Source organism: Myotis davidii, unplaced genomic scaffold, assembly GCF_000327345.1.
Source record: "Myotis davidii unplaced genomic scaffold, ASM32734v1 scaffold370, whole genome shotgun sequence".
Classification (NCBI taxonomy): Eukaryota; Metazoa; Chordata; class Mammalia; order Chiroptera; family Vespertilionidae; genus Myotis; species Myotis davidii.
The window spans coordinates 16621267-16634579 of NW_006288615.1; the positions used below are offsets into that span (position 1 = coordinate 16621267).

General features: G+C 43.0%; 1 protein-coding gene across 3 annotated transcripts; it reads right to left on the minus strand.

Annotated features, from left to right (window-relative positions):
• Window positions 1-403: 403 nt before the first annotated feature.
• CDCA7 (cell division cycle associated 7) lies at window positions 404-13307 on the minus strand. 3 transcript variants are annotated; one of them, XM_006760608.2, is made up of 10 exons: window positions 13249-13307; window positions 9530-9655; window positions 8875-9111; window positions 6179-6415; window positions 5799-5876; window positions 4440-4640; window positions 2584-2721; window positions 1483-1632; window positions 908-1044; window positions 404-549 (listed from the first exon to the last, which is right to left on the minus strand). In XM_006760608.2, the coding sequence occupies exons 1-10, from the start codon at window positions 13267-13269 to the stop codon at window positions 519-521; spliced, it is 1356 nt and encodes a 451-aa protein (XP_006760671.1). In that variant the 5' UTR covers window positions 13270-13307; the 3' UTR covers window positions 404-518. The 3 variants fall into 3 exon arrangements, with proteins under 3 accessions (XP_006760671.1, XP_006760674.1, XP_006760673.1); XM_006760611.2 differs by lacking the exon at window positions 8875-9111 and having other exon boundaries at window positions 6179-6406; XM_006760610.2 differs by lacking the exon at window positions 8875-9111.
• Between the last annotated feature and the right edge of the window lie 6 nt (window positions 13308-13313).

Sequence of the window (13313 nt, forward strand, 5' to 3'; positions counted from 1 at the left end):
ATTCCTCCACATGGTTTTTTAAGACTTTTGGGCCTTGATTCTGTAAGAAATGTCAACTAGTGTGACCATCATGCCCCCTGTTTTTGTGTCAACAAGTTAGAGGGCTGGTCTCAATAGATGTAATTAGTTAACACCACTACTGCGTTTCTAAGTGCTTGGTTTTATAGGTGGATTCCAGGGCTATTTCAACACCGATTAAATCAAACATGCTTTCATAAAACTGTCATTTTAAAAGAATTCAGAAACGAGAGGGTGAGAGAGATCCACTGTAAACAGAGGGGGTTGGTGTGCGGTGAGGGGCAGGAGAAAGCAAAGAAATGGCCAGAGGACAAAGCACAGCTGGAAGCCTGCCTCCGGGAGGCTGGGGAACACGGCCGATGAGAGCAACTTGATCTGAGTTTCCTATAAACAAACGGATCATCAGAATTCTTAACGCAGGATTCCGCCGCGTGACACCACTGAAAACTTTAACAAGGAAGACGGGCGCAGTGGAAGGCAGGTAGTGGACCTTCCAAATACTATGCCTGCATCTCAAACTCCTGCTTCAGGCTGAAAGAAGAGAAGGAAACGTGTCAGGGCATTGTTTACAAACTAAGAACTCTCTCCTGAAAGCCTAATTTACTCTTTTAGAAAAGTTTTTATTGAGTTATAAACATACATGCTTTGACAGATGTTGTGCACATCTTGAATTTACACACACACGTGCACCCACACACAGATCTCCACTGCCCAGGTGACATAAAATGTTTTAAACATTCCAGAAGACTCTCAATGTGCCCTTTTCCAGTCAATGCCTGCACCCCCACCCCCTGAGGTAACCACTACTCTGACTTCTACCATCCTTTTATTAAGACATAAATGAATATAAGATTTGGGTGTGGAAGAGGAAAAAAGACACAATCATTACCTTTTCAAGTAAGCGTGCACATTCCCAAAGCCATGGTATTTGGCTAGGTACACCAGGACCCCAGTCGCACACCGCCCATCTCGCTGACGACAGAAGCTGCAATTGCAGATTCTTCGACAAGGCGGGCAATGCCAGTTCTGAAGAATTGTGAAAAGGCACAATTAAATCAAACCTACTCTCTCTCTCCCCCTTACTTACCTACTCCTATTTAACCTCTAAGGTGGGTATCATCAATCGCTTTTAAATCTTTTCATTTTTTTTATTAAAAGAAAAAAATCTTAACATGGTTAATATCCACTAGTCACGCCTAATGTTCCCTTAGGAATTCCGGCACAGACAGTCACTCGGCATTGACCAGGGGAGAACATGAACAGAGAATCAGATTCCCCTGAACAGGCAGGTCCCGAGCTCTCGGAAAGGGCTGACACCCACCCGGCACCAGCACTATGAATTCACCTGCCTTTCCCAAAAGGAAAGGCCCACAACAGAAACCCTTTCTCCGATGCCATCTTTCTGGCCCCATCAGCTAGCGCCTGACCTTCAAAGCCCACAGGACCACCCTTCCGGGCACCTACTGGATCCAGCAGGGCGTCCTTGACCTCTTCACCGTAGCGGTTCCGAAGGCAGGGGCCGCAGAACTGGCCCCGAACGCCCCAGCACTCTGGGTTTCTGCAGTTTGTTTTGGTATCGATGGTTTTCTGGCGGCACTGATGACAAGTAGATCCCTACCAATAAAAAGCAAATTAAAACAATAACAACACTGCTTTCTGTAGAGAAAACCAGCTTATTTAAAGAATGTCCTCCCTGATAGGTGGTCTGACATTTTGAGTCTTATTTCCTATCTTATATACACATGTATGTGCTAGGACAGTGGTCGGCAAACCGCGGCTCATGAGCCACATGCAGCTCTTTGGCCCCTCGAGTGTGGCTCTTCCACAAAATACCACGTGCGGGCGCACACGTACAATGCGATCGAAACTTCGTGGCCCATGCGCAGAAGTCGGTTTTCGGAAAGGAGATAGATGAAACAAGTATCCAAGACGAGTGTGGATGGGAGAGTTGGAAGGGGTCGACTTCAATCAGATTGAGGGCGTTTTTAGCAAAGGCCAGCTTAGGAGTATCCTAATTAAAGTAATATCAATGTACCTACCTATATAATTTAAGTTTAAAAAATTTGGCTCTCAAAAGAAATTTCAATCATTGTACTGTTGATATTTGGCTCTGTTGACTAATGAGTTTGCCGACCACTGTGCTAGGACATGGAAAGTATCTCAAGCATGGCGATTTCATTCAGTTGGCGGATTCAATATTATCTACACTTCTTTCCTTCAAATAAAGGTCTTAACGTGCAAAAAAAACTTGCCCAGAATCCTTTTTTTATCTTTAGCACACCACCATCTCCCCCACACCCATCTATGTAGACACGCCTAATAGATACACAGGAAATAAGTGCTGGATGAACCAATTTCTAAACTAACACAAAAGATTTAATGCTACTGAAGACTGAGGAGGGCTAGATCCCAGGGATGCTACAAAATTCTCTTTTCTCATATGAAAGACTCAGGCACACATCCCATATGCTCGGACATTTAGAACATCAGCAAAACTCTCAGGAGAGAGGCCATCCTTCCTCTCACAGACGTTTACATTTTCATTCAGAAAGTGGAGGCTTTTACCAAGGAACGGCTGTATATCTTCTCTCGAGAATTGTTGCAAATGTTCTCCAACTCCTCTTCTGTAACCTCTTCCACTGGCCGGATGACATGCGGAAGGGTCATGGATCCGGGACGACGACCTCGGGGCATGTCATCATCCTGCAGAACAGCAAGCATGGGACCAGTGTTCTGACCGGCTCTCCCCAGTCCCAAGTCTCAGACACCTGATTTATCATTTTTTTCACAGAGAATTCAACTTGGGAAATCTTTCTTAAGGCTTATGGAGAGGACACAAGTCCTCAGTTTACAGGACACCATCATGAAAATGATTCCTAAAACTAAGAAAAGCCAACGAAGAAGAAAACTTTGACTCCTTCACCCGCTAACAAAAGTCATCAAATATTCCAGACATTCACAACTTGGAGTCATAAGAGAATCCATTTATAGGAGAGAAAACTTAAAAATGTAGTCAGTGTGGTAAAACCTTTAGACAGACAGAGTTCAAATCTTACTCAACATAAGAAAATCCACACTAGAGAGAAAACTTACAAAGGTAGTGTTATTTGTCAAAGCTTTTACCCCATTTGCAAGCCTTACTGGGCATCCGAAAATACTGAACAGAAACATTATAAACCTAATTTATGTAGCAATGCTTTTATTCAAAGCTCCAGCTTTGGGAATCATCAAAGAATTCAAGTGGAAAGAAACCTTACCCATATGACTGAGATAAAACTTATGTTAAGTGTTCAAGCCTTACTCAACGTCAGAGACTCCACTGTGGAGAGAAATCATATAAAACTCATATACGTGGAAAAGCCTGTAACCAGGGCTCACACCTCACTTGATACCAGAATTTACAAGTGTGGGTGGGAGTACATGAAACACAGAATTTATTCTTGTATTTTTCCATACAAACAACTGTAAACCTACTTTTGCCAACCACTGTACATTTTTGAGAGAAACCAAACAAATATATGGCAAGGCCTATCCAAAGTTTAAGCCTTGTGGAACATAACAAAATTCTTACTAGGGAGAAACTTTACGAAGGTACTGCGTGTAACCAGCTTTATGAAAAATGCACAACTTTGTAGTCATGACAGAATTCATATGAGATGGAAACCATACAAATGTCTCAAGACCTTTAGCAATGGCCTGGATACACCAAAGAATTCCCACAGGACACAGACATTACAAATGTAATGAAGATGTAGGTTTAATCAGTTCTTTCAAAGAACACACACACAAAATCATACTGGGGGCACCTAGTCTATTACTTTTGAAGTTTAACCAATGTCAGATGTTAAATTCCAAGAGAATGAAAAGTTAAAATTGCCCTGGCCAGTGTGGGTCAATGGCTAGAGCATCAAATGCACACCAAAGGGTCTCGGATTTAATTCCTGGTCAAGGGCATGTACCTGCATTGCAGGTTCGCTCCCTGGGCACGTGTGAGAGGCAACCAGTGTGTCTCTCTCACATCAATGTCTCTCTCTCTCCCTCTCTCTCTCTCTCTCTCTCTCTCTCTCTCTCCCCCTCCCTCCCTTTCCATCCTCTGAAAAGCAATGGAAAAAATATCCTCAGGTGAGGATTAACAACAACAAAAAAGTTAAAATTATTTTTAAAACTCATGAGAATGCTGTATGTCAATGGAGCAAGAAAATCTGTGGAAAGGTCTAATTAATTATCTTCAGTTTATAAAATGTTCTTCGAAGTTTCTTGAAAAGGCTACACTGTTATTGATGACTTGAAAAAAAATCACCGAATAACTTGGTATGACATTAAAATTCTGAGTGGTTTGAGAACATTTAATGTGAATCATTTGGCGTTAGGTCTACAGAAGATGAAAAACAGAAGAGCAAGCACAAAAGTGGAGAACTCACATTCATGTAGCCGTCCATGGTCTTCCTCTTTCTCACCAACATGTACTTATCCTCCTCCTCTGCCTCCTCCTCCTCCGTGGGTAGAGCGCCACGGGACCCGAGGATCCGGGACCTTGACCTGGTAAGAGGACGTGCTCTCCGATCGGGGTTTCTCCTGGACGTGACACCTGGGAATGTGCGCCTCCGGGGTGTCTTTGGCTGCTAAACAAAACACACGACAGAACCCATTTATTCCAGAATGAAGGGAAGTGGCACCTTCTATGCATGTGTTTAAGTAAAGGGAGAGCTCCATTTCCTGATTTTCTGTCCTTTCTATAACGCATGGGAAATGAGCCCAAAATACAGCCGTTATAATTTTGCTTTTGTAACACCAAGTCCAGTTTCTCTCCAACTGAGAATTTATTTATTCATCTACATAATAACGATGTAAGAATAAATCTCATTTTCCAAAACAACCTTTTCTACATCTCTTTTTTTAAATATATATTTTTTTATTGATTTTAGAGAGGAAAGAAGAGGGAGAGAGAGATGGAAACATCAATGATGAGAGAGAAAGAATCATTGATCGGCTGCCTCCTGCACACCCAACGCAGGGAATGGAGCACAAAACCCGGGCATGTGCCCTGACTGGGAATCCAACTGTGACCTCCTGGTTCATAGGTTGACACTCAACCACTGAGCCACACTGGCCAGGCTCTACGACCTCTCTTAAGCCCTAACACACTCACTGTTTCTACAGTGCACAGAAGAGAATGTATGTGTGGTTTTCCTTCTTCCATTCCTTGCTAGCTTCTTCCCTTTCTCCTCAAGGAGGGGTAGGGAAGGGAAGTCTTTTCTTTTGTACCACAGCAGACAACACCGAATTCCCCCGAGTTACACCAGCTTAGTTCTCAGAATACGCTCACATATATTAGGCCACGACTTGGTTAAGAAATCTTTTTTTTCCTTCTCAGATTTTAAAAACATTGATTATTATGCATCTACCATGGAAGAGAAATGTGCAAATGCTGGAATACAAGAAAAATATTCTCCTATCTTTAGTCGGTGCCCTTGAGGGGTTTAGTCTGGTTAGAAAAAAGAGAAATAACCAATCAAAAGGGATTTGAGCACTGCACAAGCCTGGCATAGGGAGGCCACACCTTCCCCAGGAAGATGAGTCCCAGAGATGTGTCAGGTTTCCTCTGTTTCCTCTTTGTCTACAAAATTCCTCTTACACACATCCCCACACTGCTCTATGAGAAGGTTTCCTCTTTGTCTATAAGATCACACAAAATAAGGGGACTGGATTTTCAAATATGCTAACAAATCTACCTCAGACCTGCCCAAAATGCTACTGAACAAACAAGGAGTCGCACTTACTGATCGGGGGCCTGGGAGGGAATGCCGTCCAGGGAATGAGCCAGGGAAACTTTCTAATTCCGCCATTAGCTTTGCAAGCTAAAAAGGAAGGAAACGAAGCAGCAATTATTGGTTTAGCATAACTGCTGAAAATGAGCAGCTTATGGAAATTACTGTCGAATATCTCAGAGTTTCTGATTTCTCCTACACATTTACCAAGACTAATAGATTTTTTAAAAAAGGAAAGTGAGCAAAGGGAAAGAAACACATTTGAAGCACACACTGTAAAAATAATGACTTCATAGCTACACTGAAAACAGTTCTTGACACAGATAATCAACAAGTGGCTTAGAGAAAAGCTGGAAGAGTTCATTCTAACACATTCCAAGTGCGATACCTACCATTGCTTTGTTTTGCTTTATATTTAAAGCCCTTTTCTCCAGAAAATTCATGCCACTTTCATCTTCTGAATCAGAGTTGGAATCAGCCACAGATTTCTCGGGGGGTGCAGGAGCTGCTGCTCTTTTGCTGGCTGCGCCCCTGGTATTTCGAACTGGAAACTTCATGGCCACCCGGAGAGGCCCGGACCGTCGGCTCTGACTGCGGGTCCTGCAGCCGGCACGGTCTGACTGTAGTCGCTGGTTAATCAGAACAATTGAGTTATCAGTGACTTGTCTGCTGAACAGGCTACATTGCCTCTAAACAAAAGATGCTTGCATCAAATACATTTTAACCGGCCACTTTAATTGTCAATTTTAAGCTCTGGGTAACAAAACCGGGAATTATAGATACATACAACAATCTGAGTGTAGTGTAACTCCGGTAGCCTATCGGGGACACATTGTGATAAGCTGTTTTCACAGCCCCTAGGCCAGTGGTTCTGAGCCTTTTTTTTTTTTTAAATGTGAAAATCCCAACTCTCTTTTTAATTTAAAAATAGATCTTTATGTATTTCAAAAGAATTCCTACAGGAACAAATATGTGCTTTCCCATAAACATGATTTCAATGCGAATGGCAATATTAAACTATACTGACGATGTCTGAAGGCTTTAATCTACTTTTTAAAAAATTGTAGTAAAATATACTTAACATAAAATTTACCATTTTTAAGTGTACAGTTCACTGTTATCAAATACATTCAGATTGGTGTGCAACCTTCACCACCATCATCTTCAGAGCCTTTTCATCACCTCCAACTGAAACTCTGTGCCCTTTAAACAACTCCCCGCAGCCCCCGGCAACCACCAGTCTGCTTCCTGTCTCTATGAGCTGACGACCCTAGATACCTCTCTAATCCACTTATCATAAGGATAAAATGAGAAAATTCTTATTTTAAAGTAATGTAGGCTTCCATCATCAAATATGTGTTAAGATCGGCCACTGGGGAAATGCAAATCAGGATCACAAAATACCACTTCGTACCCACATACATTGCTGGCTGGAATGTAAGACGGTGCAGCCACTTTGGAGGACAGCCTGTCAGATCCTCCAAAGGTTAAACAGCTACTCTATAAGCCAGCAGTTACACTCCTAGGTAGATACTCAAAAATGTATGTCCACACAAAAGCTTGTACATCAGTGCTCATGGCAGTTTGTACCATAATAGCCAAAAGGTACAAACAGCCCAAACATCTATCAACTGATGAATGGATAAAGTGTGGTATATTCACACAATGGAATGTGATTCAGTAATTAAAAGGTGCTAAGTATTGGCTTATGTCACAACATGGAAGAACCTATGCGAAACAAGCCAGTCACAAAGGACCACATATTGTACGGTACCATCTCTATGAAAAGTCCAGAATAGGCAAACCTATAATGATAAAAAACAGGCTGGTGGTTGCCAGTGACTGAGTGTGTTGGGAAAGGATGCAAAGTGACCGTTGATGGGTACTGGGTTTTTTTGGAGTAATAAAAATACTATCCCAAAATAGATTGTTGTGATGGTTGAGAAAAAAACAAGAAAAAATATCCCCCAGAAAATCCCAGAAAGTGAAGACCCACTTTCAAAATTCAAAACTTTCTAAAATCCCCACAGCTTTTACTACTCTTCATGTACTTTTCGGATACGCAAATTGAGACTATAAAATGACAAAAAACTTTCATGAGTTCTGAAGACTTTTAATTGATTGGCATTTTATTGATTACAATACTCAGCACCTACAAAGAATTGAAACAATATCCAGAAGTGATTTGGGCTGCAGACTACGTTTGGGTCATGTCCAGATTTTCAGAGCTGCCCTGATGATAACGCCAACATGCACGGACTTAGACCAGTATTACTTATTACAGGAAATACTGCACTACCGTGAAGCTATGAGAGCCATAAAAACATTCCCTGGTCAGGCCCTCTCACTCCTGTCGGCGTCACTCAAGTGTGGTTCCAGGTGGTCAGACCACATTGAGCTGTAGAGCATGCACTTGACTGCAAATCAACACACGGCTTCCTTTGTCAAGAAAGTCGTGCTACCAAGAAACCATCTGCAGAACTGAACAGTATGTTCGGGGAGAGTGGGACCCAGGTGGTGCAGCGGCGGCGGCAGCGGCAGCAGCAGCCTGAGCAGGAGGAGAGGTTAAAAAGGTAAGGCAGCGTGTGCAGGAAAAGGAGCGAAAGTGGAAGCAGGAAGGGCCCTCATTGTCTTTATCTGCACTCGGGCCCCAGCGCATGCGTTACCATCACTGGTTTTCCAAATGCATGGATCTACGATGGGAACATTTACCCAAGGCCTGGCCTATGCCAGGCAGTGGACTGGGCACTGGAACCTAACTGTGAATGGAACTAATCTTGAGGACACACATGTGCTTCCTGATTAGGCTGGATTTCTGTGGCCATGGAAATCTGGAGGTTGGCCAAGTTTACCTTATCAGTTTCCAAGATTTTCCGAGCCTACAAAACGTTCAGGCTTTACACATAGGACTACTTTAGTAAACTGCTTTAAGACCTAACTACTCTCAAATTTTAAAACGGTCAACAGAATCTCTGGCATGACTCAAATGAAAATTATAAGAAAAAAAAAAAAAAGCTCTTTCAAAGCAAGTACATCACGCCTCAAAATGTACCTTACTTCTTGATATTGGTGAAATTCTCCAACTCACCATTCCATCTTGTATCTCACTCTCTGAGAAACCGCAAAATGATTCATCGTCAGAGTCGGCGTGAAAAATACTGGCCAGTTTGTTAGTGACATCTGGCCTCGTTTTCTGTAAAAATCCACAATGGTCTAACACATCTTGCACCTCACTTTCTGAGAAGCCGCAGAAAGATTCATTATCAGAGTCCTCATAAAAAACATTTGCCAGTTCTTCACTGATATCTGACCTGAATTTAGGTTTCTGTAAAATAAATAAATAAATGTGGTTGTGCATCTTCCCCCCTCTTTCAAGAACCAATTTCCCATAAACTGTGCAGAGAGCAAATCACATTCACAAGTGCACTACAAGAGAATAGCTTTTGTTACAAAGAAAAACGGTTCAGAGGTTTACAAATGATTTCTGAGTTGTTATGGCAAATCATCAAGCATGTTAGGTTAGGCGACATTTCAAAAGGATAGAATAAGTAGCTAATCTGCCTCCAACAATTACTACCTAGAACCACAGCAAAAAGTGAAATGAAATTACAGTGCATACTGTATTTTCATAACCGCTGTATAGAAATGTAGGCAAAAAGCAAGCCGTTTTAATCATGCACAAAGCACTTGGGGCCTTTTGAGCACTGCAGACTCAATTCTGTTTATTCTCAGGCAGCACTTACTGTGTTTGCAAAATTATCAGAAGCAAAGCTGTCACAACTGTCATCAGAGGATGACGAGGTTTCCATGGAAATCAACTTCACATAGCTGAATTTCTTGAAGTTCCTCTTTCCTCTGTGATCCTTTTGCTGCAAATGGAAATGGCAGTACCATTAAGTGGGATGCTCACTACAGCAGCTAACTAAAACATCATTTTTTAGTTTAGTAGCTTCAAACAGCACAGACATATCCATTTTTTTAAACCCTGTATAGGAAAAGGGTAGACTTAGCAAATGCTACAGAAAATTTTTCAAAACTAACTAAAATCCTAAAAAGGGATCCCCTCTGAAGGAAAACTGTAATGATATTTATCAACTTAAATAAATATCTGTAGAGCTACCCCTCTACCCACCTGAAGAGCCCCCAAGATCTTAGCATTATACTGAGCTCCCAATGAGTTTAATGCCAAACTCCCAGAATCTGCCCTTTAAAAAAAAGTAAACTGCATTTCAAAATTGCAAAATGGTGGAGTGATCTCTCTCCCTCAGCTAAAATCAAGGTCTTCTGCTGCAAGCCGTGGGCTATGCACTATGATACTAACTCCCCAAACTACAAAACTGGACAGCACTTCTACTTCAAGATGGCAGGCTTTCAAATAGGCCTTGTTCCGATCAGGGCGGGTAAAGTGATTTCAGCACAAGTCCTTACAAATAGAACGTATCAACACAGTGAGCAAATGTTCAAGGAGCCAAGTTAAAGGTCAAACAGAACTCCAAACCCAGGGAGTATGCCAATTCCACCCCAGCGCTCTACTAGCCTAGCCTGACTTTCAAGCTCGTAACAGCCCCCTTGCTATACAAGTCTTAAGTTTTAAGAAGTCCTTTCATAAGGCACAAATTACTTGTAGATATAAAAATGCTTCTTTCATTCATACTAGGTGTACCGGTTAATAAGGTGGATTTTTTTTCAATAGATGGAGTTACACATATATATGCGATTTGATATGTATGCTATTTTGTTGTATTGACAACAAGCTTCAAAGCTTCATGTCAAATTTTCTGAAGGTATTAACATCATAGATAGTTTTACGCTTAAAAATGCCGAATTTTGTGCCCCCAAAAAAGAGCATTTGCGGGAAGTTTTAATTCATTATTTTGAAGGAAAGTGCTGCTGAAAGTTATCGTATATATACTTCAAGATACTTGTGAACGCTGGTTTAAACGCTTTAAAAGTGATGATTTTGATGTGAAAGACAAAGAATGTCCAGGTCAACCGAAAAAGTTTGAAGACCAACAAGTATTGGATATACTGATCGCTACTGACCACAAATAATCAATTTGAACCACAAACAGAATGGGCCAGAAGACACGGCAGAGTGATTCTGCTTCATGATGATGCACCATCACACACTTCAAAACCAGGTAAAGACATGTTAAAAGATCTTGCCTGGGAAGTATTAACCCACTCGCTGTATTCACCAGGCCTTGCTCCTTCAGATTGCCACTTGTTCTGATCGATGGCACACGCACTTTCTGAGCAGCACTTCAAAACATATGAAAAAGTGGAAAACTGGGCCTCTGAATTGGTTTGCCTCAAAACAGGAAAAGTTCTACTGGGACGGTATCCACAAATTACTGGAAAGATGGGGGAAATAGCTAGCGATGGACATTACTTTGAATAAAGCACTTTGAATAAAGACTGTTTCTCTTGAAATTATCATGTTTTCTTTGGATTACAAAATCTGCATTATTAACCGGTTGACAGTTCATCTGAATTATTAATGGGTTAGACAGTTAATCTGCATTATTAACCGGTTGACAGTTAATCGGCATAATTAACCATAATCAAAGAAAACATGATAATTTCAAGAGAAACAGTCTCTTGCAAATAAAATTATTTTCATGATGATGGTACCCAACCATCTGTTGCTCCTAAGTAGACTCCATTCAGCAACCTTAGGACGTTTTTGTCCTTTGTCCTTTTATTTATTTTTTTAATATATTTTATTGATTTTTTACAGAGAGGAAGGGAGAGGGATAGAGAGTTAGAAACATCGATGAGAGAGAAACATCGATCAGCCGCCTCCTGCACACTTCCTACTGGAGATGAGCCCGAAACCAAGGTACATGCCCTTGACCGGAATCGAACCTGGGACCTTTCAGTCCGCAGGCCGACGCTCTATCCACTGAGCCAAACCGGTTATGGCCCTTTGTCCTTTTAGAAAGGCAATAAAATATGATAAAAGGTAGAGCTACTACATATTAAAAGGATCTCTGAACCCCATTTTTCAGATGAGGACATTCAAGGCTCCGGGAAGATGAAATTTATTGTCCAAGATCATAGGGCTGGAAGGAGAGCTCAGCCTACAATCTCCTGAAACAGCAGTATTCCTGTCTTACTGCAGGAATTATCATCATTTACTTATCAACCAATGCAAGCAGAGGCTCAAGACAGATTGGAGGAAGGCATTCCATTGGAAGCAGTCAGGGAAATATATGCTGGGCTTTTAACAAGTCAGCACATGCCAAAAGTTGTTACTAGGCAAATGTTTGCAGGGAACGACCTAGAAGAAAAAAGCAAATACTTATGATTGAGGTCAACTTTTTTGGCAGACAGGGAATAGACTAATAGCACTTAGTAGGTGTTTTCGGTGCCAGGCACTTAGTATGCTTTCACATTATAATTCATTCTTTGCAACAAAGGTGTATCATTATTCCCACTTAACAAATGGGGAAACAGCTTCAGGGAGGTGAAATGGATTATTCAAGTCGAGCGATTGCTTAAATTTGAATCCAGTAATGTCAGATTCCAAGCTCGGCTACATTCGGCTTTCTTCACTCTGAAAACCAAAGCCTAGCTCCTAGGATGTCTCCGAAACCACGTGCCCAACCCGCTCCCCCCACCCCCCAGCCTCCCCACTTGTGAACCTAACTCTGATATTTATTTTAAGCATGTCACATTCTTCCTTTTCACCCTACCCCCACCTTCTACCCTCCCCTGGGGCAGACCCCACGTTCCGGTTTCCGTTAAGAGCAAAGAGTAACGTTCCACTGGGCCAACATCCTGCAGCTTGAGAGTAAGGCCCCTGCGGGCTGGGGAAAGGAATGGGAAAAAAACCGAAAGGCTGCAAATAGTTTGGACCTCCAAGTCTTGCAATTGTACTTAATCACCGCCTGGGACTAGAATCACCCCCACCCGTGTGCGCCACCAAAGTGTGTGCAAGACCTTTAAACTTCCAACCCACCGACCCTGAGCGGTTAGAAGTGGCACAAGCGGACGGGGAGCTGGCAAGGGCCGGGGAGCTGGCAAGGGCCGGGGAGCTGGCAAGGGCCGGGGCGCTGCAGGGCATGCACAGGGTAAAGTCACAGGGAGCGCATCCCACCGGCCAGGATCGGGCCCGCGGACACAGTGGGGGCCCCGCGGACACTATGGGGAAACTGGCCACCCCCGTGCGCTGTCCGGCACGTGCACCTCGACCCCACGTGGCCTTGGATTCCCCACCGCTGCCAATCAACCTGCAAATCGCTCAAATCTCTGAACCGCCGCGCACCACTTGCGCACGCCCGGCGGGGACTGTCCCAGACCCCGAATCACCCCAAACTGCACAAAACCTGGGGCTTTCCTAAAGGGGCGCCGCCCAGGACGGCTACCCGCTGATGAGTAGCACTCCGTCCTTGGAGTTGGAGGGGGTCGGCCCGCACCCACCGTGCCCGCCCCGCAGGTTTGCCCACCCAGCCCTCACCAGCACGCGGCGAGCATCCATGGTGGTAGCCGGGGCCCAGGCCGGCGTTTGGAGAAGGGAGAGCC

Bases quoted from the DNA above. Each gene is read 5' to 3' on its own strand.
- CDCA7 (XM_006760608.2), bottom strand. From the start codon at position 13,269: ATGGATGCTCGCCGCGTGCTG. The intron at 5,877-6,178 runs GTAGGTATCGCA...CTTCCTTTTTAG, and splicing joins TAAAGCAAAACAAAGCAATG to CTTGCAAAGCTAATGGCGGA. The intron at 550-907 runs GTAATGATTGTG...CTCTTCTTTCAG, and splicing joins GTGCACGCTTACTTGAAAAG to CCTGAAGCAGGAGTTTGAGA.